Source organism: Pelodiscus sinensis, chromosome 1, assembly GCF_052426305.1.
Source record: "Pelodiscus sinensis isolate ZL-2025 chromosome 1, ASM5242630v1, whole genome shotgun sequence".
Taxonomy (NCBI): Eukaryota; Metazoa; Chordata; order Testudines; family Trionychidae; genus Pelodiscus; species Pelodiscus sinensis.
The window spans coordinates 24754258-24780333 of record NC_143052.1 but is presented as its reverse complement, the minus strand read 5'-3'; the positions used below and the strand labels follow the sequence as shown (position 1 = coordinate 24780333).

At 45.4% G+C, this 26076-nt stretch overlaps 1 protein-coding gene across 3 annotated transcripts in view; it reads left to right on the top strand.

Moving 5' to 3' along the window:
- Positions 1-596: 596 nt before the first annotated feature.
- Positions 597-26076, top strand: part of PTPN12 (protein tyrosine phosphatase non-receptor type 12) — a 152013-nt gene continuing 126533 nt past the window's right edge. For 2 of the 3 annotated variants that reach the window (XR_012903327.2, XM_075926702.2), the window contains exon 1: positions 597-938. Coding sequence is in view for 2 of the 3 variants with exons in the window: in XM_075926702.2 (XP_075782817.1) it covers positions 840-938 (99 nt within the window). In the remaining variant the exon portion in view is untranslated. The remainder of the gene's footprint in view (positions 939-26076) is intronic. The other variant, XM_075926692.2, reaches the window with a different exon arrangement.

The window sequence follows — 26076 nt, the reverse complement described above, 5'->3', positions numbered from 1 at the left end:
GTCTCCGATTATTATACAGCGATGTGCCTGAGGACTGGCAAAACCCCGCTCAGACCTGGGGCAAGCCTCACTTGTGGGCGGCAGAGATCCCATCAGGCGTGGTCCCTCAGCGTCACGCAGCAGCGGGGACGAGGGGTGTCTGAGAAGCCGAGTCTCACGCATGGGGAAGCGGATTGTGCTGTGCGTGTTTCAATGAGACGCTTAAAGAATCTCCCTCTCTCAGTGCCTCTCATCAGCCTGGGATGTAGCCCTGGGCTGACTACAGCTCCCAGCATGCTCTGCTCCATCAGGCATTACACCCTGGGACCTGTAGTCGCCGCAGCGAGCCGCACCCCTCTTTGCGCTGGGCTTGTCTCGTTCCACTCACTTCCCCCCCGCTAGCTTTAATGGTCCCTCCCAAAGTTCCATGCAGAGCTTCAGGAAGGCCCTATCCACGGGAAACTGGAGGGGAGGAGAATAAAGGTTGGGCAGGCCGGAGACTGACGTTCGACGCAACCCATCACAGAGAAGCTGCTGAGCGACTCGCCAATGGCAGGAGGCGGGGGCGGGGTTAGAAAAGGCTGAGGGGCTGGGGCCGCGCCTGCGCGAGGGGGGTGGGGGTGGTCTCGGTCTCGTCGCGTCCCTTCCCTTCCCTAAGCGTGTCGGTGGTGGCGGCGGCTGCAGTGGGGAGGGGCGAGCGGCCGGAGGGAGGATGGAGAAGGCGGCCGGGCGGCGCTGAGCCGGAGGGAAGTTGTGTGAGGGGCGGCGTCGGGAGGCAGGCGGCCTGAGCGAGCCGAGGCGGCGGGGATCGTGAGGGGCGGCCGGGGCTGGGGCTCCGGCTCCGCGGGGAGGGAGGCAGGATGGAGCAAGAGGAGATCCTGCGGAAATTCATCCAGCGAGTCCAGGCCATGAAGGACACGGACCACAATGGGGACGACAACTTCGCCAGCGACTTCATGGTGAGAGGGTGGGGTGGGGGCGCTCAGCGCCCGTCTCTGCCTGGGGGCCGCGGAGAGGGTCCCGTGTGGGCTGGGCAGGAGAGACGGGTGGGGTGTGTTCGCGGCGCGCGCGCCAGTGTGTATGGGGGGGGAGGTGTAGCATCCCCCTGCGCGAGCTGCCATTGCACCCCCCCCCCCAGCCCGTTTCCCAAGCTCTCCTGTGGTGTGAGCCTGAGCCTGGACGTTGCCCCAGCTCCTGTTCGGGGGGAGCGGGCACTGGCCTGCCGGAGCATGCCCTTCCGATACCCAGCCTGAACCCTTCTTGGGGAGGAGAAGATAGGAGAGCGACTCCCCTTGAGTGCCCTCTCGCTAACCACGTCAGTCTGCTGCTTAGAGCCTGCTCGACTGAACCCAACCCCTTTCCTGGGAAGATAAGGAGCGTCCTGGCTAATTGGGAGGGCGGGGGGGGGGGGAGACGATCTTGTTCCTTTTCAGGATCTGTCTGCGGCCTCGTCTGTGGCGTTAGTGGGGGGGTCATGATGGCAATTTTGAATAGTTTGGCGTTTTCTGCCCTCAATTGTTTGTCATTGAACCCCCCTTTTGATCTTTTCAGACAAAACATGGTAGGGTGTGTTCTTGGAGGCTAGCATCCTTCCCTCAAACACCCCCCCCCCCAACTACAACTCCAGGCTGTATCCCTCGTCCTCTCCTTTGAGATCACTTCACCAACAGCCTTCCTGTGTGCATGCATGTGGGAGGAGAAGGGATATAAATCTAGATTAGAACCAGGTTTATTCACTGTTTATCTTTTTTTCTTTATGCTGATTATTAAAAAACTTGAAATGATTTGATTGGCTGAGTAGGTGATCTGAGCGGGGAACAATGGGTTTAGTTGGGTGGATATGTCAGTATGACTTTAAATGTTGTATAAACATTTAATATGGAAACATAATTTAGCCTGTCTCTGGGGTGATGGAATGAAGGTAGTGAGTTAGCAAATTGCATGTACAATATGTGGCTGTAGCCTGTTGTATTACCCTGTGGGATTTAGAATAACAATGTATTTTTTAGCCTTTTCAGATCTCATAATCTGATAATGGTCTATGAATAAAAAAATCTTGATGTAGACGTTACATCTGGGATTGACTGAAATGTGGGGAGGAGGCTGCGGATATTGTGCAAGACTCAAGGGCGTTGGGAGCACTTTCAGGTCTGAGAAATGGAAGAGGAAGTGGACTTTGGGAAGTAACTATTTCATACAGGGTGGGGGTGGGAAACAGGAATACAATTTGGAAAATTTTTTTATTGATCCTGGGAAAGCACCACTGAAATAACCATGCAAATAGGGAAGGGAGGAAGAAACTACATGTAAAATCAAGATTGACTTAAGAGGCGTAAATTGTTAATTTGCTTCACTTTCCTGGAAGCAGTACATTAAGATGTAGTCTTAAATCTACTGGACTCCAATGCGTTTAATCTTTTAAAATTAATCTTGAGATTGTGAATAATCTAAACGAACCCCTGTTTAATGCAAAGACTGACATCCAGTTACATTATAGTAGTAAAGTTTAGCATTGTTTTCCTAAACTAAGTAAAGGAAGTGTATATCTGTGTGTATGTGTGTGTGTATATATATATGTATGTAAGAACAGAAATGGAAAAATGTGCACATTGAATGTTGTAAACTGGATTGGAGTTAGTCTTTTTACAGAGCAAATATGTGACTATAATAAGAACTACTGTATTTTATAGCGACGAGGAGTCCTGTGGCACCTTATAGACTAACTGAAGTGTAGGAGCATAAGCTTTCGTGGGCAAAGACCCACTTAGTCAGATGCATGTGCCCACGAAAGCTTATGCTCCTGCACTTCAGTTAGTCTATAAGGTGCCACAGGACTCCTCGTCGCTTTTGCAGATTCAGACTAACACGGCTACCCCTCTGATACTTGTATTTTATAGTACAGTTTTGCTATTTCATATTTGATCTGGCAGCTCCAAATTCAAGTTGCAGTGTACTAATGGATGCCAACTTAAAGTGACATAATTTTTTACTTACTCTTAAAGTAACTAGGATGTTAAGAAGTGGGTCTTTAATTGAGTAGTCGTTAAAATTTTTATTGGCTACTTGATTAGTCAATAGGTAGCCTGGCTCAGTTCCAGCTCACACCGGGTCTGGGACCAAACCCCTCCATGGCTCTGCAATTTAAAAGGCAGTAGGAGCTTGGGGCAGGCTGCTCCTCGGCTCCTCCTGTGTTTCAAATTGCAGAGCTTCAGCAGGGTTTGATCCCAGACTTGGAGTGAGCGGGAACTGAGCTGGGTTGCCTGCCCAGCTGGCAGCAGCCCCCTGTCCGCAGGGGGGTCCCAGTGGGGAGTTGGGACCCCCAATGGACAGGGGCTGCTTTGCAGCAACAGCCCCTTCTCTCTCCCCCCCCTCCGCTGCCCCTGTCCATTGGGGGTCCCAACTCCCCACTGGGACCCCCCTGCAGACAGGGGGTTGCTGCCAGCTGGGCAGGCAACCCAGCTCAGTTCCCGCTCACTCCAAGTCTGGGATCAAACCCTGCTGAAGCTCTGCAATTTGAAACACAGGAGGAGCCGAGGAGCAGCCTGCCCCAAGCTCCTACTGCCTTTTAAATTGCAGAGCCACGGAGGGGTTTGGTCCCAGACCCGGTGTGAGCTGATACGACTACTTCCTTACATCCCTATAAGTAACATTTAAGGTTAATATGAAAAATTTGAAAACTTTTCTGTTGTGCATTTGACTGCACTCTGTGTTGCTATTTTCATCTGTGTAGTTGGTCATCTGCCCCTGTTTTATGGATCTTGCACATAGTAGCAAGCATGGAGAACATTTATTAAAAAAACCCCAAGAAAATATTGTAAAATCCAAATTCTCTGAGAACTGAAGGGAAGATGTACTACCTGAAAGAGCGCTCAGGCCTTCAGAAAAGGGTGGGAAGGACTAGATATAAAGTTCTTGATGTCCTTTTTAACATTTTCTGTTTAATTCAACTGCACATTCTTTTTCCTCAGAAATAGAGCTTTGATTAATGTGTTAAAGGGAAGTTGGGGAGCCAGAACATTGTAGTTATTGTATTCTAGTACTATATGGGGAGACTTTTCTTTAGCGTGTATCTATAAGTTATACAAACTAGGCATATTAGTTGTTGGCTATTTCAGTAATCGTATAGCCACAAGAATTTTTAGTGGTTACATGGTTACTATAATCCTCCCCAGGAGTGGATCCAACAGCCAGTGCATTCCTGGTGAGCCTCCTGCCATCCTGCACTGCTGCCTCTGTGTCAGAGGCAGCAACCTGGGGTAGGAAGAGGAGCAGTTCCATGAGAAGAGCCAATTTAAAAATTGGCTCCCACCTGCTGCCCCATGCTGCTGCCTTTGATATTGAGGTAGTAGCATGGGGCAGCAGCAGCTCCTGTCTGGGGGACCCAAGCTCCTCATGGACAGAGGCTGTTCTGGCATTCCCTGGAGCAGCCTCTGTCCATTTTGAGTCTGGGCCCACCACAGACAGAGGCTGCTCCACAGCAGCAGACCCTGTCCGCGGGAGTGCTGAGTTCTCTGTGAGCAGAGGTTGCGCTGGCATTCCACCGGTCCCCTTCCCTGTGTTGCTGTCTCTATTGTGGGGAAGGGGAAGGTGGCTCCACAGGAACCAGCATTTGCGAGGATGCTGGAGTAATAGCTGGGTCCCCAGGGGTGCTGGTTCCCGCTCCCCCCCTTGCTGCCTCTGACACAGAGGCAGTGAGGGGACGGGGGAGGTTTGCATGCAATCGTTTGGATTAACCAATAAGCCTAGGTTTATCAGTTAATCATTTAAATGGCTATATGCTAACATCCCTAATACAGGCAGTCCCCGGGTTACATCAGTCCGACTTAAGTCGGACCTTTAGTTATGAACTGGGAGGGGGGGGGGGGCTAGTGCAGGGTGCCTCCCCCACTGTCGCCACCTCCGGCGGCACGGGGAGCGCTTCCCTCCAGCAGACCAGGGAGATGTGGAGCTAACGCCCCCCCCCCCCCAGCAGACCAGGGAGACGCGGAGCGGCTTTTCTCGCCGCGGAGGACGCGGGCTGTGGGACCACCGAGACGCGCCGCTGTCCCGCCACCCGTGTCCTCCGCAGCGAGAAAAGCCGATCCACGTCTCCCTGGTCTGCTGGGGGGGGGGGACACAGTTAGTGCACCTCCCCTCCCCCAGCAGACCAGGCTTTTCTTGCCGACGCCTGGGGTAGAGCAGCTGGGGGGCTGCTGGTTGGTCCCACAGCGCCGAGGTGCGGTGCTACTGGACCAACCCGGCAGTGCCCCAGCTGCTCTGTCCCAGGGGTCCAGATTCAGCCGCTGTTGAAACTGATCAGCGGCTGATTCCAGGAAGCCCCGGGCAGAGCAGCTCTTCCTTGGGCTTCCTGTAGTCAGCCGCTGGTCAGTTTCAGCAGCGGCTGACTTGGGAACACCTGGGGCAGAGCAGCTGGGGTGCTGCCGGGTTGGTCCAGTAGCGCCGAGGAGCAGCGCTGCGGGACCAACCCAGCAGCACCCCAGCTGCTCTGCCCCAGGCGTGTCTGACCAGCAGCGGCTGAATCGGTTTCAACAGTGGCTGAATCTGGATGCCAGTTCCGACTTACATACAAATTCAACTTAAGAACAAACCTACAGTCCCTATCTTGTACGTAACCCAGGGACTGCCTGTACAATAGAAGGGTGTTACCACAAGAATTCCATCTCTTTTTTATATATAGTTTGTCATTGGATGGCAACTGCATTTTTTTGCTACATATATTTTACATAGTCACATTGAGGGGATGGAGAAGGGTAAAGACAAGGGGATGAGAGAAAATAAAGGGAGAAATTGTCTCTTCCTCTACATCTTCTCTCAAGTTTAAAACTAAAGGAATGTCTTGGGGTTTTTTGGGAGGGAGTGTTTTGCAGTTATGGACAGAAAGTACTGTTGCTGTTAAGCAGTGGCAAGTTGATGGAAAAGGAATTGCTGTTACTCATCACTCCACTTCCAAGCCAAAGAGGAATCTAAAAATAGAAGTGAAGTGGTGGATAAATGCAATTGAGAACAGTTCTTTCTTTTCGTGTCTTATTTCTTCTCAGAGTTTATGATACAGTGGTCAACTTTAGATTATTCAGTCAAGGTAAAGACTTTGTACTTCATAAATAGGTTTGAAGAACTTGTTTAGAAGAGAAGTTAAGGAAGAAGATGTGGATATACAGCCAGTCCCCGACTTATGAACACGTCGACTTACGACTGTTCGTATTTATGACCGACCTCCCATTAAGCGCATTTTAGCTGGTCCCCGACTTACAAACGTGCAGTCTGCACTTACGAACAGCGCCGCCGCATTTAAATGAATGGGGTCCAACTTACGAACACATCAAGTTATGACCAAGTGTTTGGTACGTAACTCGTTCGTAAGTCGGGGACTGGCTGTATGGCAGATTTAATTAATAACCCACAAATCATCCTGCGTGTATATAGACTTTAAAAGGCAAAAATGTTAGTAAATTTGACAGCCTAATAATGCTGCTGATATAAGTGAAACCATATCCCATTTTGGAAGGAGAAACTACAATCAAGCATGAATAATGGAACACCTAGGTTTGCAATATAAGACAGCTGACCTTTCCAGGGTAGGAAAGCAAGGAATACTTACAAGAAATGGTGTTAAACCAGGTATCGTTGGCTAGTCTTTCACAAAGAACCAAGTCCACTTGGAAAGAGGAAAGTGAATTGGGTTTTGATAATCATGCTTGCAAGATGAGAAAATACCAGTACTTTATGAACAGATCATTTGTGTAATGTTATTTACGTAGTATCTAGTTGTGAATGAACAATGTTACTCAGCATTGTGTATTGAAAAGAGGAGCATGATTGCTACTGTACAAACCTAGAAAACATGGCTTCATTCTTGGTTTCTACAATCTAATACAATTTGTGGGGGTATTTATATAGTCCCACACCCACACTAGGGATGTTAAATTTTGATTAATCAGCTAAACAAGTAGTTGATAGAATTTCCATCAACAACTTGATTAGTCGATAAGGGGGGCACACTCTATCCCACTACGCAGCCGCCTTTGTAATGTACAGGAGCCACCCAGGGCTCTTGTATATTTCAAAGGGAGAGAGACAGGGGAACCATGCCAGCAGGGAAAAAAGCAGTCCCCGCTGGCGGGTTCCCCTCTGTGCCTTTTCCTTTGAAATGCACAAGAGCCTCAGGCATCTGCTGTACATCCCAAAGGGAGAAAAGGAGCAGAGGGACCGGTGCGAGCTGGACTGTTTCAGTTCCCACTCTTGCCATTTTCCCATTGCTCCCCTCTCCCTACAGAGATGGTGCTGGAGCTCAGGGAGGAACTGGCTTTTAACCTGGTTCTCCCCAACACCGGCTCATGCTCTCTTGCTGCACCTCTCTGATAGAAAGGGATTAGTGGAGTAGTTGCTTACATCCCTAACCCCCCCCAAGATATATATATTTGGGTGTTTGTTCAAGAACTCCTCCTAAATGCTCAGCTTTATTAGTATAATGTAACTGGCTGTTAATCTTTGAATTAAACAATTAAATGTGTAAAACATTTTCCCTTGATATAGGGATCTGTATATAGTTACAAGATAAATTTTACATCCCTTGCAGTTTTATATTTTTGTTCTATGAAATCAGATCATTACTATAATTAATTGAAGTAGCTTATCTTCATTGTAGTGTCAAATTCAGGACTGCCTTGCAGCTTCTGCAACCCAGTTGATTAAGAGATGCTCAGGATGTTAGTCGATGAAAAATTGGCATATTATCTTAAAGAAGTACTAAATTGACTGATTTGAAATCAAGCCCATAAAAAATAAATTTAGTTTCTAGTGCTACACCTACTTCTTAGTCTCCTTGCCATTTTTTGTGTTTGCAGTCTATTCCTGTTGTTTCCTGTTCTTAAATCTCTTTTCTTCCCTATTGCTTAATGAAACACCCACATAAACAAAAGGACAAAGTGACTGATAAAATAGGGGTAATAACGAAATAGACTGTATTCAAATCTCCATTTAGAATTTAAAGACTTTCTTCTAAACTTAGATATTGCTTTTAAGAAACGTTGTTAGACTTCATGGAGGTTAGGTCCATAAAAGGCTATTAGCCAGGGGGTAGGAATGGTGCCCCTGGCCTCTGTTTGTCAGAGGCTGGAGACGGATGGCACAAGACAAATCGCTTGATCATTGTCTTCGGTCCACCCCCATACCCCGGGGCACCTGGTGCTGGCCACTGTTGGCAGACAGGCTACTGGTCTAGATGGGCCATTCTTATGTTCTTATGTAAGTAATATTTTTGTTGTGTTTCTAATGAGTCACTATGCAAGAATATTCAAATACATGAATAAAGATTATGTGAATTGATGTGTTCATTTTACGTACAGTAGAATTCCTTTTTACAAACTGGGGATTAATGAGGTTATAAAATGAAGATCATAAAAATGAAAATTGTAGAAGATATGGTCTGTAACTTTATAAGGGGCTGCATGTTGCATTGCATCACTTTCTTCTTGGTCTTGAAACCATTGCCACTGATTTTCAGTGCACTGAAGACACTGGATGGTGAAGAGATGCTAATTTGTCATTCATCAACATTGGTTTATCTCATCTCCATCCACTTCTTCCTCTCCCACGCCCTGGGGGGAAGAAATGATTTGTCATGTTTGTCTGTACGTTGTGTTCATGAAATTGAGGTTCTATTGTACTGTATACATTCCATAATAGAAGAAAATAATGCACATGATTTGCTATAAGCAACAGTTTGGAAACACTTTCCTGAAAAGACTGTTTCAATATTAATTTGTTTCTGTTTTGAACTTTTTGGTGCCAGGTAAAATTGATGTTAGGTTCCTGGGGTGGAGCGTAGGGTGGCACGGGGAGCTGGTCTGCAAGGGAAGTCAGACTAAAACCAGCTCCCCTTGTGTACTGGCTGCCAGCCACCCCATGCTGCTGCCTCTGAAACAGAGGCAGCAGTGCGGGGTGGGCAGCAGCCCCTGTCTATAGGGGATCCGAGCACCCCTAGGACAGAGGTTGCACCGTGGAATGCGGCGCAGCCTTTGCCTGTGGGAAGGCTCGGAGCCCCATGGCCAGGGACTGCTACCATGAAGTAGCCTCTGCCAATAGTGGGCCCAGGCTCACCACAGACAGAGGCTGCTCTTGTTGATGCAGAGCAGTCGCTGTCCGCAGGGAGCTCGAACCCACTGTGGACAGGGGCTGCTACTGTGAAACAGCCTCTGCCCCGCCGCAGATAGAAGGTGCCTGCGGCAGCCTCCCATTCTTCCCCCACCCCTCACTGCTGCCTCTGATAGAGGTAACAGCATGGGGGGAAGGGAGGCAGGTGGCACCGCGGAGTCGGTGCTGGAGGGAACTGGCTTTTAAGCTGGCTCCCCCACAGTATCGGCTCTTGCTCCCCCTCTCCCCTTGCTGTGTCTGACACAGAGCCAGAAAGGGGGGGGAATGCAAGTAGTTGACAAGATTAACCAATAAGCCTAGGCTTGTCTGTTAATTGTCTAGTTGACTACTCTTTGACATCCCTAATTGATATACCTCTCAACTGTATTTTTCAAATTAAGCATTCAGTTACGTAGTTTGGAAGCTTTTCAGAAAAACATTGAGTAGCTTGTGCTTCTATCTGTTCTGTTTCGAGAAAGAAATAGTTGACTCTTTAAAAAAATTATTCCCTTGAGGATATATAAAATGAGTAATTCAACAGAATCAGAGGAGAAAGTAAGGTAGTGCACGGCTCTGGTAGGAGTCGGCTAAGGGTGCTTCGCTGCATGCTTCCACGTGCAGTGCCACTTGAGACATGCTCTCCTAACTGGCATCCTGCTGTCTCTGGGGCTCCTGCTCCAGGTTGGTGCTGATAACCTTGCATGCCACAGTGAGCAGCAGGCTGGCAGGTTAAAAGAGCTGGTTGGCAGGATGCGCTGTGGAAGGTATATGCACTCTCAGCTAGGCTCCTGATGCATCCATGCCTGGCCTGCTGCCATGGGAAGGGAGCAGCAGGCCAGGGGGTCTTTCACACCGCTGCGGCCCATTTGACTGTAGCAGTGCCCCCACACAGCTGGCACACAGTTTCCTTGGTAGCAAACAGGAACACTGACTCATCCTCCAGCCAGGTAACATAACCCAGATCCCCCACCCTTAGGCCCCTGCCCTGAGCCCCCCACCCCACGCTTAAATTCCTTATACGTACTGTTATAGCACAATAAATGCTCCCTCTAACCCTTTCCCTCTGTGCGGATTTTTTTCCATCCATTGTCAGAATGCATTTTTTTTTTTTTGTGTGCACCACGAATAGAAACACACAGCCTGGTTGTGGGAGCTCAGCTAATCAGATGGGTGGCATTTGAATTTCTCCTGTGCGGCTGCCCAACTACACAGCTTGCAGGGAATGCTAATTGCAATTTCCCCCCCACCTCTTTCTCTGAATCCCCTCCCCCAATGGGAGGTTGACTGTACTATAAGAAATTTAAGTTACCCTCACTGCTAACACAGAATTAGCTTGAACCTATTAAGACACATAAGTAAGGAAGCATTAGCAGAGGGAAGATGCTTAAAACATAGATTCGTGACTTATTCTTTGTGCTTTTATCTAAGAATAGTTAACAAAATCGGGTATGACCAAACATTGTATCTGTCTTGATACTAACAGAGGGTTCAAACTTGTAAGGGACTGAGCACTTAAATCTTTCTCAGAGTTCAATGGAAGCTGAAGGCATTTGTTTCTTTGTACAGGTTGGACCTCCCTGGTCCAGCACCCTTGGGACCTGACTGGTCCCGAATGAGGGAATTTGCTGGATCAGGGGAGGCCCCCTGCCACTGGCCTTCCAGGATACTGCTCCTCCCTCTGGGTGGCTGGACTCCAGCCTTGCTGCTGCCAGCCAGCTGGGGCTCTTTGGGGACGGAGTGCCCCAGCCCTTGGGGGGCCATGATTTTGCCCCGCCTGGCTGAGGCTTCTCGGGGACAGGGCTCAATGGCTTCTGGGGATCCCATTGCTGCTGGTCCCTGCCAGGGCTTTCCTGGGACAGGGCTCTGCGACTGCTCTAGGACGGAGCTCCATGGAGACAGGGCTCATCAGGCCCACTGTTGTCCTGCCCAGCCAAGGCTCCCCAAGGACAGCTTCTGCTGCACCACGACAGACTCTGCAGGGACAGGACTTGCTGGTCTGATGGTGGGGCTCCCCTGCACTGGACTCACTGTCTGGCTCGCATTCCTGGCACCAGGGCTCTCTGATTCAGCAACATCTGTGATCCTGCTGAAGCATGGATGTTGCTGTACCAAAGAGTCCCAGATTTAAGAGATTCAACTTCTAGGATCTGACCCATAATTTATCACATAACTGATAATATTAACAAACTTGACTCCTACAGTTGCTCCAATAAACCATGTGCAGTTTTATTATGTGTAAGTGTACATTAAATGTGTTTAAATTTTGAGGGCCAAAAATGGAATTACTTTGACCCATATTGAAGAACTTGCCTTGAATATTTCATCAAGTAGACATCCTGCTGTTTTGGGAGCCTGGAAAGGCCCCAAACAGTCTTAGGTAAGGTATCTATTTAGATATGCCATCACATGTTATCTCTGATTAGCATTAGGGATGTGAATCTTACCTTATTAGGTGAGGAGGGCTGCTCCAGCCCACTCCCCTCAGTTGCTGCTTCTGGCCGGTGTGAAGTGGCTGACTCCTAGTCTGCCCCGTTTAATCAGTTAACCAGATAAACTTGATGTTTTACCTGCTAATTAAATGGGATTTTACATATCTAATTAGCAAGGTTTCAAAAAAAGTGTGCTTTTGGAATAGTTTCGATAGTTATTGACTGATGATTGACTGCTTTTACTAATTTGTTTTAAAAACATCTCTGTCAAAAGTGCTTCCAGTCTGACACACCCTTTGCTGTAATTTAGCTAAAGTTTCATTATGAACAATTTTAATAGGATGGGGCAGTCATAACATGAGCAGTTGTAAGGGTCTCTCTGCTAGAAATGTTAATACAATTTTACTGCTATCTGGAACAATATGATTGAATAACTGTTTCAAAAACTCATATGGCAGGGGCATCTGAAGCTATGTGGTATGGTATTTTTTAAATGTTGGCTATAAAATATAATTTCCTGTGGTGGTCCTTTTCATTCATATATTCAGCTTCAGTGACATTAGAAGGAAATCATTGCTGTGACCATTGTTTAAAACAGGGATACTCAACTTTGGAAGCCTCGGGAGCCACAGTGATACCCACAGCATGCCAAGGGCAGCAGCTTAAGTGTGGTTGCATAAATATGCAAATACACATGCAAATATTTATTCAAATATATGTAAATAGCTTTTCATACTGATGGGCATGAATACAGATTAAGGCAAGACTACACAACACGCAGGGCCCATTTAAGTCAGTCCTGCTGATATTAATAAAATGTAATATTTACCCAATTTCCATCTATATTACAGCACTTTTAATAAGCAATGACAGTCCAGGAATTTAACTACTAAAACACATATCAACAGAAGACCATTATATTGACTACTTTTTGTTTTGGTTTCACAATTTTAACAAATCAAACAAAAACTGCCAATACAATATTTACTGAAATATAAGTACAATCAGTGTGAAGTTAAAGGCACTGAGACATTTTTGCCTTTTAAAAAACCTGTCCGGATGGCGATTTAACATGTGAAAACAAGGACATGACCGGGAAAAACTGGATGTATCATAATCCTACCCAAGCACCAGTGCAGACCATTCTCACTCCAGCCTCGCTGTCTGGGTCCGCCACCTCACCACATCTCTTGCTACCCAGCTCTACCACTGTCTTGCCATGTGCCTTGCTGCCCATCTCCCCTGCTGCCTCTTTACACCCCCAGCAGCTCCTGGGTATGTGCTGACACGGTCTGGCTCAGTGCAGTGCGACACTGTGCGCAGGGGCGGATATAGGGCAGGGCGAACTGGGTGGCCGCCCCAGGCCCCGGCTTAAAAAAGCCCCGCACATGCGCCGTGGCAAAGGCAGGGCCCCACGGAGTTACGCTGCCCGGGGCCCCGCAAAACAGTCATCTGCCCCTGACTGTGCAGCTCCACTTGTGGGAAGACGCTGCTGCTGTGGCTGATGCGGCAGGCGTGCTCTGCCACCACCTCTTGCTGCCCCCCTACTGGCTGACAGCTCCTGCGCACGTGGCTTGGCTCAATGCAGCGCTGTGTGACTTGGCTTGCAGGGAGGCGCTGCTGCTGGAGCCCACTGTGATGAGGCGGGCAGGTGGCCTGGGAAGCATCTCAAGGCACCGTGGGCCGCGTACAAATGGGTGGCGGGCCACGTGTTGTGTAGCCCTGGTTTAAACGATGCACAGATGTGAATTTTGATGGGAGCTGGGTGGCAAGTATCCAGAAACCTGCTGTGGTGAATTCCAGTTACTTTTTGGTATCATAGGCTGTGTAAAATCATTAAATTTAATCTTGCTTAACACAATATAACCAGGTGAAATATGATGGTCATAACTGTATGATAACTATGTAAGGCAAGAAGAAAAAGCATGTGGTAATAAAGAAATATAATGGGTCTATTAATATGTCATTAATGGAACCCTTGTTTAATTTATTTTCTCTCCTTGGTACCTTTTCATTTAGGATTGATAGTTGTTGCTGGGCAATGTGGTGAACGTTGTACTGCTTCAGTTTGCACTTTATCTGTTCTGTGGATGGAGAATCTGGAGTCGAATGATAATTTCATCCAAGAGGAAACCTTTAGATATTTTGGGCTAGTAGGAATATTTCTTGGGCTAGTAGGAACATGTAATAAGAAAAGCAAAAAAAGATTTTGAGGAACAGCTAGCCAAAAACTCAAAAAGAAATAACACAATGTTTTTTAAGTACATTAGAAGCAGGAAGCCTGCTAAAAAGCCTGTGGGTCCCCTAGATGATCGAGCTATAAAAGGAGCAATCAAGGACGATAAAGCCATTGAGGAGAAACTAAATGTTTTCTTTGCTTCAGTCTTCATGGCTGAAGGACGTTGGGGAGATTCCTGAATCTGCACCGTCCTTTGTGGGTGATGAATCTGAGGAACTGTCCCGGATTGAAGTGTCATTCGAGGAGGTTTTGGAACAAATAGAAAAACTTAATGTTGTTAAATCTCCGGGACTGGATGGCATTCATCTAAGGGTTCTAAAAGAACTTAAATGGGAAATTGCTGAGCTATTATCTGTGGTTTGTAACCTATCCTTTAAATCGGCTTCCATACCTAATGACTGGAAGGTAGCCAACGTGACACCAATATTTAAAAAGGGCTCTAGAGGCGATCCTGGCAATTACAGACCGGTAAGTCTAACTTCAGTACCGGGCAAATTAGTCGAAACAATAGTAAAGAATAAAATTGTCAGGCACTTAGAAGAACATAATTTGTTGGACAAAAGTCAACATGGTTTCTGTAAAGGGAAATCCTGTCTTACTAATCTATTAGAGTTCTTTGAAGGGGTTAACAAACATGCGGACAAGGGGGATCCAGTAGATATAGTATACTTGGATTTTCAGAAAGCCTTTGACAAGGTCCCTCACCAAAGGCTCTTGTGTAAATTACATGGCCATGGGATAAGAGGGAAGGTCCTTTCTTGGATTGAGAACTGGTTAAAAGACAGGAAACAAAGGGTAGGAATAAATGGTAAATTTTCAGATTGGAGAGGGGTAACTAGTGGTGTATCCCAAGGGTCAGTCCTGGGACCAATCCTTTTCAACTTATTCATAAATGATCTGGAGAAAGGGGTAAGCAGTGACGTAGTAAAGTTTGCAGATGATACCAAACTGTTTAGGATAGTCAAGACAGAAGCACACTGTGAGGGACTCCAAGAAGATCTCACCAAACTGAGTGATTGGGCAACAAAATGGCAAATGAAATTTAATGTGGATAAGTGTAAAGTAATGCACATCGGGGAAAAATAACCCCAACTATACGTACAGTATGATGGGGGCTAATTTGGCTACGACAAATCAGGAAAGAGATCTTGGAGTTATCGTGGACAGTTCTCTGAAAACTTCCACACAGAGTGCAGCGGCGGTCAAAAAGGCAAATAGGATGCTAGGAATTATTAGGAAAGGGATAGAAAATAAGAACCAGAATATCTTACTGCCCCTGTATAAAACTATGGTACGCCCACATCTTGAATACTGTGTACAGATGTGGTCTCCTCACCTCAAAAAAGATATTTTGGCCTTGGAAAGGGTTCAGAAAAGGGCAACTAAAATGATTAGGGGTTTGGAACGGGTCCCATATGAGGAGAGGCTAAAGAGAGTGGGACTTTTCAGTTTAGAAAAGAGGAGACTGAGGGGGGGATATGATAGAGGTCTATAAAATCATGAGTGGTGTGGAGAGGGCCGATAAAGAAAAGTTTTTTATTAGTTCCCATAATAGAAGAACTAGAGGACACCAAATGAAATTAATGGGTAGCAGGTTTAAAACTAATAAAAGGAAGTTCTTCTTCACACAGCATGTTGTCAACCTGTGGAACTCCTTGCCAGAGGAGGCTGTGAAGGATAGGACTATAATAGAGTTTAAAGAGAAGCTGGATAAATTCATGGAGGTTAGGTCCATAAAAGGCTATTAGCCAGGGGATAAAATGGTGTCCTTGGCCTCTGTTTGTCAGAGGCTGGAGATGGATGGCAGGAGACAAATTGCTTGATCATTGTCTTCGGTCCACCCTCTCTGGGGCACCTGGTGCTGTCCACTGTCGGTAGACAGGCTACTGGGCTAGATGGACCTTTGGTCTGACCCAGTACGGCCATTCTTATGTTCTTATGTTCTTTTTCAAAGACTGGTTGGCTAGATTCTTTAGTTGTTAGCAAAATTCTGCTTTTTCTGAAGATTATCCCCAAAATCAGGAGACAATGTTTTTGTAGGGATTTTACTGGTATTAAGAATTGCCTCTAGGGAAGGAAAGATTAAATTATAGTTCTTCCAAAATCTATTTGCTCTATTTCCTCTGATTGTTTGGGCTGAATGGATTAGAGAATGTTTTTTGCTAGAACAAATACAAGAGTAGCAAGAACGTCGGTACAAATACAAGAGTAGCAAGATGGGTTTCTTCCATATTAGAGATGGAGGGCATGGAAGAAGACAGTGTAGGAAGCTTACGTTACTTATTTGTGAATTACCAGGACTTTGGTCTCAAAATGCTATATTGGCAACCCTTATGTGAACACTTAAGACTCTAGCAAATATTGAAACAAGGAGTTTAACACACAATTTTTTAATTTTTATGAAACCCGGGGTACACTTGTAACTGATAAAAGTATTTGCTGTTGATGTGTAGCTTTTACTTGTTTGGGACTGGTATTTGGTATTAAAAAAAAAAGTTGCTGATAATACTACCTCTTGCTGCATACCTGGATAGGTCGTTGGTTAAAATCATACTTCAGAAAAGTTCTTATTTAATATAGAGAATTGAGTTGAATGCCTTCATCATTCACTTCCTCTTTCTGACCGTTTAAGCAGTGGATCATCCTGAAAAGTGCTTGATCTGGATGTGCTGAAGAATGACACCAGTCTCTAGAAATAGAATTAGGCCACCAAAATTATAAGCCCTGTGAGGCAGCAGTTTTTATTTTACTTATTTTTGTGCAGTTTTTTTAGCATAGTGATTCTTACGAGGAATATAAACAAATAACATGCTTATGATACAATTATCAGAAAAGAACTTGTAAGTTCTGAAGTTCAGCTGCCTAAAATATACTGAGCTCTTGCATGAGATTAGATTTTAGGACTAGTATCAGGGGAAAATCTCTGCGTCCGCACCCAGCTTGAAATAATAAAACAAGACAGAACCTTTTAAAATACTGTTACAATTAAACATAAATAATCTTATTTAAAAAAATTATATGGGTCATCGTTACCCTTTTTAAACTTCATTCTTTTTCTGCCTTCCTTTCTACAATAAACCATCGCCTTAGTTCAAAAGTCTCAGGGCTAGCTGTGTTAGTCTGTAACTTTGAAAAAAAAAGAGTAGTCCTGTTGCACATTAGAGACTAACAAATATATATATATGTATGTATGTGTGTGTGTGTGTACGTATATGTATATATATAAAAATCATGAGCTTTCATAGGCAAAACCCACTTCCTCAGATGAGCGGAGAAAAAACCTTTCCCATCACCTTAGTGTGTATTTCCTTTATCTCTCCCTCACACTTCATTCTTTATTCTCAAAAGTATCCAGCAGGGATACCATTTATTTTACTAACTACTTGAAATGGGGAGGAGGTTACAAATAGAATGGAGCCAGACTTTTTTCTGTAGTTGCAGATGACAGAGCAAGAAGCAATGGTCTCAAGTTGCAGTTGGGGGAAGAGGAGGAGATCTAGGTTGGCTACACTAGGAAAGTGAAACAAAAAAAGCAGTCATATAGCACTTTAAAGATTAACAATATAGCTTATTAGGTGATGAGCTTTCATGGGGCAGACCCACTGAAGAAGTAGGTCTGCCCCACAAAAACTCATCACCTAATAAGCTATATTGTTAATCTTTAAAGTGCTATATGACTGCTTTTTTTGTTTTACCAAGATCAGACTAATACGGCTACCTCTCTGTTACTAGGAAGGTGGTGAAGCTCTGAAATGGGTTACCTGGGAAGATGGTGGAATCTCCATTCTCAAAGGTTTTTAAGGTGAGGCTTGACAAAGCCCTGGCTGGAATTTAGTTGGGATTGATTCTGTTTGAGCAGCTGGTTGGACTCTATGATGACCTGATGTCTTTTTCCCATCCAAATTTTCTGTAATTCTGTGGTGTGCTTGTCCAGAGAAGGCATTCTCCAGTCCCTGACTTCTAAAGGAGCCATTGTTTTTTTTTTTTTTTTTTTTTGCTCATCTGATGCAGTCTCTGGGAATTTCTGTGCTGTGTATTTACTCAGATCAGATTGATCAAGCTATTTCACTTGAGTGATTTTGCTCAGTTGAGGAGGAAGTCTGCAGCTGCTTATGCTGATGAAATTGAGATCATGTCTATTCAGTAGTTGGTTAGGCCTTCCTCCATATTTCTGGGAGTCACTTTCTCAGCATGCCCCCCTAGTATCTGTGGAGTACTTTCATGGGGTCTTTTGTCCCAAAGGTGAGTCTTATTTTTCAAATTTGTGGATGCAATTTATGTGCAACCAGGCAGTTGGCTGTCCTGGAGGTGTTCAGTGAATATAACTTTCTGAGCATCCATTGGTGTTTGTCAACATGTTACATTATATTACTATCACAGATCTCACTGATACTTACTGGAGGATACATTGATCCATTGAAGGCTGTGCGCTCCTGGCTTGGGAGACACTATGCAGTCTTCTCCCTAGGCATTGACTTCTGTGGTAGATACTGCATTACATTGTTGTAACTAATCACTTTATGAACCACATTGCTCATAGTGTGTCTGTCCTGTTCTTCTGTGTGTGTGTGTGTGTGTGTGTGTGTGTGTGAATTTTAATTTTTCATTTGAATCTCTCCCCCCCACCCCATCTCTTCAATGTTTTAGGGTGTATTTCTCCCCTTTCTCCTCTCTATCATCTTCCAGCCACCTCCAACAGGGCAGCAAGTTATACTGCATAGACATGGCCTGTTACCTGGTTGGTCAGCTTTTTTTTAACTGGTCCAGGGCAAATTTGGCAGTTCTGAAATCTCATGGTGGGGAAGGATGTCAGGTTGCCAAAGTTTGCGTTGACTGTGGTGAGGGTTGCATATTGATTACTTTGTAGAAGTTGACTAATACTTTGGACACATTTTACTTAACGTGTCCTGGTGTATTAATGTTTTGAGTGAAATTGATGACAGAAAAACATTGGTAATCTATGTATAATGCTGTAATGTTGTTGTACACCTGTCTCATAATGTATAGCTTTTATAAGCCATTTTGACGTGTTTTATGTCTCAGGTAGGAATAAGAGATCCTCCGGAAAAGGACTTTATTCCGGAGGATCGCGCCAGTCTAGACGCTTTTTTCCGGCTTTTCCCCAAGCCGGAAAAAAAGCGGCGGCCATGTTTATTTAAATCCCGCGGGGGATATTTAAATCCTGCGGGGGATATTTAAATCCCGCGTGGATTTCCCTATTCCCAAGTTCAAAATTAGCATGCCCCTTCCGAAGAAGGGGCCAGTGTAGATGTAGCCGAAGAGTTATATAAAGTTCTGAATGTATATTGGTTACTGGCAACCGCTCCTGGGGGTGGGAAGAAGCCGGCAAATACTACTTTAGAAATTTTATATAGGCAGGTTAGGCATTTTAGAACTCACTACTCAAAAAATTAAATGTAAGTTTAAGAGAAATAAAAATTATGAACTGCACAATAAAATGCTTTGAAAGAATAAAATGACAGTGAATAAATGTGTGTGGAGGGAAGTAAGGAGTAGTTACAACAGTGACTCTTGAACTCCTGGCCCATGGGCCATCTATGTGGTGGAGCATATTTGCCATCTGGTCCTGGAGACCCTGTGACTGGGAGATAAGGTGTATGCATGCTCATCTAAAGAAGTGCACTTTTTCCCTAGAAGCTCATGATACCAAGGTATCATAGGATTACTCGTTCTTAATTCTATTAATCTGGCATGAAAGTTTCAGACCCAGAATTACACAACTTGGAGTTGTGATGGAGTATATATATATTTGTTAGCCTTTTAGGTGTCACAAGATTACTCGTTTTTAAAGTTACAGATTAACACAGCTACCCTCTGAGACTAAGAAAATTAAGCTTTAACTGAAACCAAATGTGTTTTTAATTTTGGTGTCTAATACTTTCATAACTTCATATGGCATACATACATCTTCAGACTCGAAAATAAATTTTTTGTGATGCTTATTTCAACTGAACACTTGCAAAACAGCACTTGTAATATTTTTATGATGGAAATGTAGATCTTGGTAGTAAAGCTGGAATGTCATTCTCTACTGTATAGTTGTCTTTAGGCTGTATTCTAGTTAAATTTTCTGTGATGGACATAGGACTGTTGTACAGTAATTTATTATTACACTGTGTTGGCCTGGTTATTGGGATATTTATTATATGACTGTAATGGTTAAATAATAGGCTGCTGGGAAATATAGGAAGGTGAAACAGTGACTCTCAATAACCCTCTCCCCGGACAGGGGCTACTGCCCCTGTATCAGAGGTAGCAGCGCAGGATGCCAGGCAGCTGGTCCATGAAGGGAGCTGGTTTTTAAACTCTCTCCTCTTGCGGACCAGCTCCCGCCTGCCCCCCTGTGCAGAGTGGCAGTGGGCTCCTTGGGAGACGGGTTGGAGCGCACTGGCTGCCAGCCTTATCCCTGGGGACTATAGAATAGTCAACTAGCTGATAAATATTTACAAAGTTAATTGACTATTCAGTTAACCAATATTTAACTTCCCTAGTTCTGTGCTGCTTCCCTCCTTTCCTATACATTGTGTCTCTGTCTTAAGAGAGTGTCTTAACTAACTCCTCTACCATGGTAGGTCCAGATTCGCCATGACTTAAGCACAGAATAAAACAATCCTATCCAGCTTGTCTTTGAACGCATTTACTTTTTAGTTTGCTGAGAAACAGAAATTGGAAGCCCAGAAGTTTCAAGAAGCAAGAGCTGATAGGTTGACTAGAGCCATTATCGGTAATTCACTTTTGTGAGACTAAGTTTAGGTTTAGCATGTTTGTCATGAGATTGAAAATAAATTACGATTAAGATTAGGGATGTAAACTAGTAGTTGACTACTCGCGTCCTCCCCCCGCTGACTGTATCAGTGGCAGCACGAGTGGCAGAATAGGGTCTAGGCCTGGGGGGAGCCGGCTCAAAAAATGCACACATGTAGAGTGAAAAAACTTAAATTTGCTGCAGAACTCTATGAAAATTCTTCTAAAATCGGCTTCAGATTAAATTATTCTAAAATTCTTCAGAATTAAGAGCCTGGTTACCTTGTCATAGTTGTAGGGTACAAAATCCTCCTCTGATGTTGTGGCTGATAGATAGTAGCTGAACCAGGAGAGAGTTCATGGGGAGTTTCTAAAAGCTACTGAAATAAGATAGCCATCTAATCAAGTAGATTTGATTAGAAAGTTAGAGGTAAAAATTGCTAGATTGCCCCCTGCCACTTATTAATTCCAAATAGACTTTTGCAAGGTAATATGGAAAGGGGTGATAGAAATCTGATTAAAACCCTGATCAGATATCTTTGAAGTTCTTTATATTTCCAACTAATTATATGCTTCTAAGAGGAAACTAAGTTCTTAAGTTGAATTTCAGCTTTAAATTGTGTTCTTATTAAAGGCCAACAGCATGAGATATTCTTTTCTATAAGTCAGTGGTCTGTTATCCACTAATAACGTAGAAGGGAGAATCTCAAAGAGTTCTGATGTCAAGGTCTCCTGTAGGAAGGCCATTGCTTTATCACTCTTTTATTGTTTTGATCATTTCTGTACTTGGAAATATGTAGAAATTTGTGTCTGAATTAATTAGGGATGTTAATGTGTAATTGAATAGTCGAATGACTGCATGACATTTTAGCAGTTACATGAGTATTCGATTTCCCTAGGGGCGGAGCTGGCAGCCAGTGTGCTCCCAGGGAACCCTCTGTCTCACCCAGTTCTGCTATCTCTCTGTCAGTGGGGTACCAGGCTAGTGCCAGTCCGTGAGGGGACCCAGTTTAAAAACTGGCTTCCTGTGCAGACTGGCTCCCACCTGCTGCCACATGCTGCTGCCTCTGAATCAGAGGCAGAGCACAGGGTGGCAGCAGCCCATCTGTGGGGGATCTAAGCTCCCCGTGGACAGAGGCTGCTCTGAGGCAACAGACTTCGTCTGTGGGGAGCTCGGACCCTTTATGGACAGGGACTACTGCTGTGAAGCAGCCTCTGTCCACAACGATCCCGGACTGCCATGGACAGAGGCTGCTTCACAGCAGTCTTCCCTGCCCTTCCCTCCCCCACACGCATTGGCTCCCGCCTGCCCTCTTCACTCTCTATCAGAGGCAGCAGGTTGGGGGTGGGGAAAAGGCAGGCAGATCCAGTGCTCATGGGCACCTCATGGGGACTGACTCCCATCCTCCACCTCTTGCCGCCTCTGATACAGAGGTGGCGAAAGGGGGGATGCGTGTAGTTGACGAGATTAAGCGATAAGCCTGGGCTTATCAGTTAATTGCATAGTCATCTGCATGTTGATATCCCTAGAATTAATGGAAACAGTACATTTTCTAGTCCTCAGTGAGAGATACCACGTGCCAAGATGGCTTTAAAAAAGTAGTTTGAGTTATCCAGGCACAGTGAGTTCATTAAACACTATTGACTGAAGTATTAGTGAATTATCAGCACTACTTCCTGAAAAAGTTGCCAGTTATTGATTCAGTATAGCCATGTTAGTGAGACTACTATGTATCCACAACATAAAAAGGTGGAAGTTAATTAGACTGGGCATGTTAAGCACAAAAACAAGAGCAGGTAAAGATTTTTTTGGGACCCTGGGTCTAAGCAGATGGGGCCCCTCTTCACATCTGTGGTCTTTCCCCTATTCTCCCACGTTGCTGTTGGGAAAATAGCGTTGTTGTGTGGCGGCTTTCCTCATCCTAATCCTTTTGTTTGTTTTAAACTTCTGCCTATTAAGGTCATTTGGTGACCCCTAGTTCTTCTGTTATGAGAAGGATTAACATTGTTGTTGTTCTCAACATCTTCGATTTCTCAAATTCCATGGTATCACATGAGGAAGATCTTAAATCTCATCTTGCAAAGACCAGTTTGTGTCCTATCTACACTTTTACCACCTTCTCTATAGCACAACTTTTTCACCAGCAGCACAAAACATACACAAAGCCAAGTTTGGTGTGGCAGCTTCCTCATGCTGTTCAGATAAAATGATCAAGCTTAATGTATTTGACTCAGATAGAAACCTGGATTCTTGGGCCAGGTCTTGGAGTACACTGGGCTCCAAGCACCATAATTGAGGATGAGTTATATTTCCATAACTCCCTTTCCCAGAAAGAATTTCCAAATATCCCATGAGCTGGTTCAGGTCGCTGTTTCTGGAACTGTTATAAATATGTAGAAGTCAGTAGGGATGTAAGCAAGTAGTCAACTACATGCATCCCCCCGTTTCCCCACTGCATCTGTATCAGCGGTAGCAGGAGGGTGGAGGCACCTATTTTGAGATGGTGGTAGCTAGGGGGAGCCGTTTTAAAAGTTGGTTTTCCCCCCAGCACCATCTCTGCGGTGCTCCCCCCTCCGCTGCCTCTATCAGCAGGGAGGGAGGGGCGGGGTTGCTACAAAGCAGCCTATGCCCAGGCTTGCCATGAGCAGAGGCTGCTCCACATGCAACAGAGCAGACCCTGTCTGTGGGAGGGTCCCAGTGGGAAGTTGGAACCTCCTGCGGACAGGAGCTGCTGCTGGAGCAGTCTCTGTTCACAGCCAATCCCGGCTGTGTGGACAGAGGCTGCTGCTCTGAAGTAGCCTCTGTGTGCGCCGATTGGGGCTGTCTGGGAACAGAAGCTACTCCTACAGGAGTCCCTGTCCTGAGGCTCTCTGCTGTGACTTTCAGCAGACAGGGGCTGTTGGACCTGGTGCAGGCCAGGACTGAGCCAAACTTGCTCAGTCTCAGCTTGCGCCTGATCTGGGACCTGCCTCTGCTGCAGCTCTGTGATTCAAATGCACCAGGATCTGGGTTGCTGTGGCAGCCTGGCTCTTACTACATTTAAACTGCAGAGCTGCAGTGGGGCTAGCTCCTGTACCTGGCACCTTCCCTTATGGTCTAATCGTGAAGCTGATACAAATTGTATCGACTACATGATTAGCCATTTACCTGTCTCTTTACATCCTTAGAGGACAGTGTTTGGAATAGTTGACTAGAGTGCTGTGGTTGAAACAGGGTAGCTGCTATGAAAGCACAGCCCAGTTACTCTTTTCACTGGTGCAGTTAGTTTTGCAGCAAAGAGACTGGTATGTTGATACACTTAAGCTATGGCTTTTCAGGCTACCTGTCAATTTAAAAAAATCTGACAAGGCTTGTTTTAATGAAAACTGACACACAACTGCTCCCTCGATTGCAGGAGTGGTGAACCTTTTTTGGGTTGGGGATCAGTGACCCACAGAGAGATCACTCGGGAGCCATACAAGTGAGAAAGCAGGGGATTGGGGTGTCTACTTGGTGCAGCTGCTTGGGGGGGGGGGCACAGGTGGTGCTGCCCTATACCCTCCCAGCCATTCTCATTGGCTGCTATTTCTGGCCAGTGGGAGCAATGGGGGGGGGGGGGTGAAGCCTGCAAGCAAGCCCAGGGACTTAGCTTCCCTGTGCTGGTGTCCATTCTTTCCTCTCTCCCCCCCTCTTCCCCCTCCCGCCCCCCCCCCCTTGGAAGAAGAGACAGCAATACACAGAGCCACTTCCTCTTGCCAAGTAGAGCCTGTGGGGTGGATACAACCCGTAGGCCCTAAGGTTCCCTATTCCTGCTCTATTGAATGAGTCTTTTATTTATTCTCTCATTGGGTTTTGTTGTGGATCCTTAATGCTGCTTAATTCCCAGGTAGCAGCAGTAGCCAACTAAAGTCTGTATTTGCTTTTTCTTTACATTTACAATGGCTTTCTACATATAATATGCTCCATATTGTAGTATTCTTGTTGAAAACTCAGCTGTCAGCTGAAGCAGGATGTTTTATTTGGCATGTTCCACAGACTGAACTAGCTAACATGTTTAAAGTCTGACTTAGGGTTCTGATGTCCTTTATATGCTATTTGGATAATTGATACCAGCTGTAGTAGTTTTGTTGGTCCCCACTCTTGAATTCAGGGGAACTGGAGGCAGTTATTTGCTGGAAGTTTGTACAGTTTGATATGCACTAGAGATGTGAAGGACTAGTCGCTTCCCCCCCCCCCCTTTTGCTGATCTATCAGAAAGAGGCAGGCAGTGGGGGGGATGAGGAGGGGCTACTTCAAAGTGGCAGTGCCGCTTGAAGCCTGGGGCCAGAGCCTGGGCTCCACACACTGCTGCTGCTTTGAAACACCACGTGCAGCCCTGGGCCAGCTAGGGTATCCCCAGGCTGCACGCAGTGTTTCAGAGCGGAAGTGCCATGTGGAGCCCAGGATCAGCTAGAGTCCCCAGCTGAACCCAGGCTCCACACAGTGCTTTTGCCTTTTTGCTCTAAGGCGGTTGCTACACTTCAAAGGTGGAATCGCCCTATCAACTAGTTGATGCAAAATGTATCAACTATTTGATTGGTCAATTAGTCGATATTTAACATCCTTAATTTGCACCAGTATAGCTAAGAACTGATGTTTACACAAGGGACAGACTAGCTACACTGAGGCAACTTATTTCTGTCTGAAACAGAGGAAAGACACTACAAAGTCACTATTCTTACACAATGTGGCCCCCCCAAAGTAGACAAGCCTTGCATGTATTTGTGTAAAACTGCGATGTCCAACATGGTAGCCTCTAGCCATGTGTAGCTGTTTGTCCAGTTGAGTGTGGCTATTTGGATTGAACAATTGTTGTGGCTAGTTAGCTAAAGCAGTAGCCAGTATAGTGGCTACTTCAGAACTGGTTGAACACCACGGGTGTAAAACAATCCAAGATCTGACTCTTTGATTGTGGAATATGACTCTGCTGCCTAACGGAGGGGAAAGAGCAATGGTTATCTAACATTTTATGATAGCAAGCCTCTGAGTGTGACCCCCCCCCAAATTAAAACCACATTTTTTTATGTTTAATACTATTTTAAATACTGAATTTATAACTCTACTGAAATGAATTTACCTTTTCTCACTCTTTTTAAATTAAGACTTAAACATATTTATCAAATTATTGTTATAAGCAGAAATGTGGAGTTTTTTTTAATACTCTTTTTACTGCAGTCTCTTCCCCACTCTAATTTCTGTTCTGGTGTTGATGGTGACACTGCCACTGTTCCTTATGCTCAGCTGCTGATAGAAGCACTGTTTTCAAGCCTCCCAACTCTGAAGGCAATGAGGCATTAAGTCTGCTATAAAAGGTAATATTTGTATGTTAATATTACCTTATACAGAATTCTGGCTCTGGAGACAGCTGCTGCCAGTAACAGCTCAGAGCTTCAGAAGAAAAAGTGGCCATGTCATACCTAGGGTTGTCAGATGGTTGAAACAAAAATACCGAACACCCGCATGCGTGCGCCCCCTCTCCCCCCCCCAAAAAAACTGGGAAAAATTACATTGAA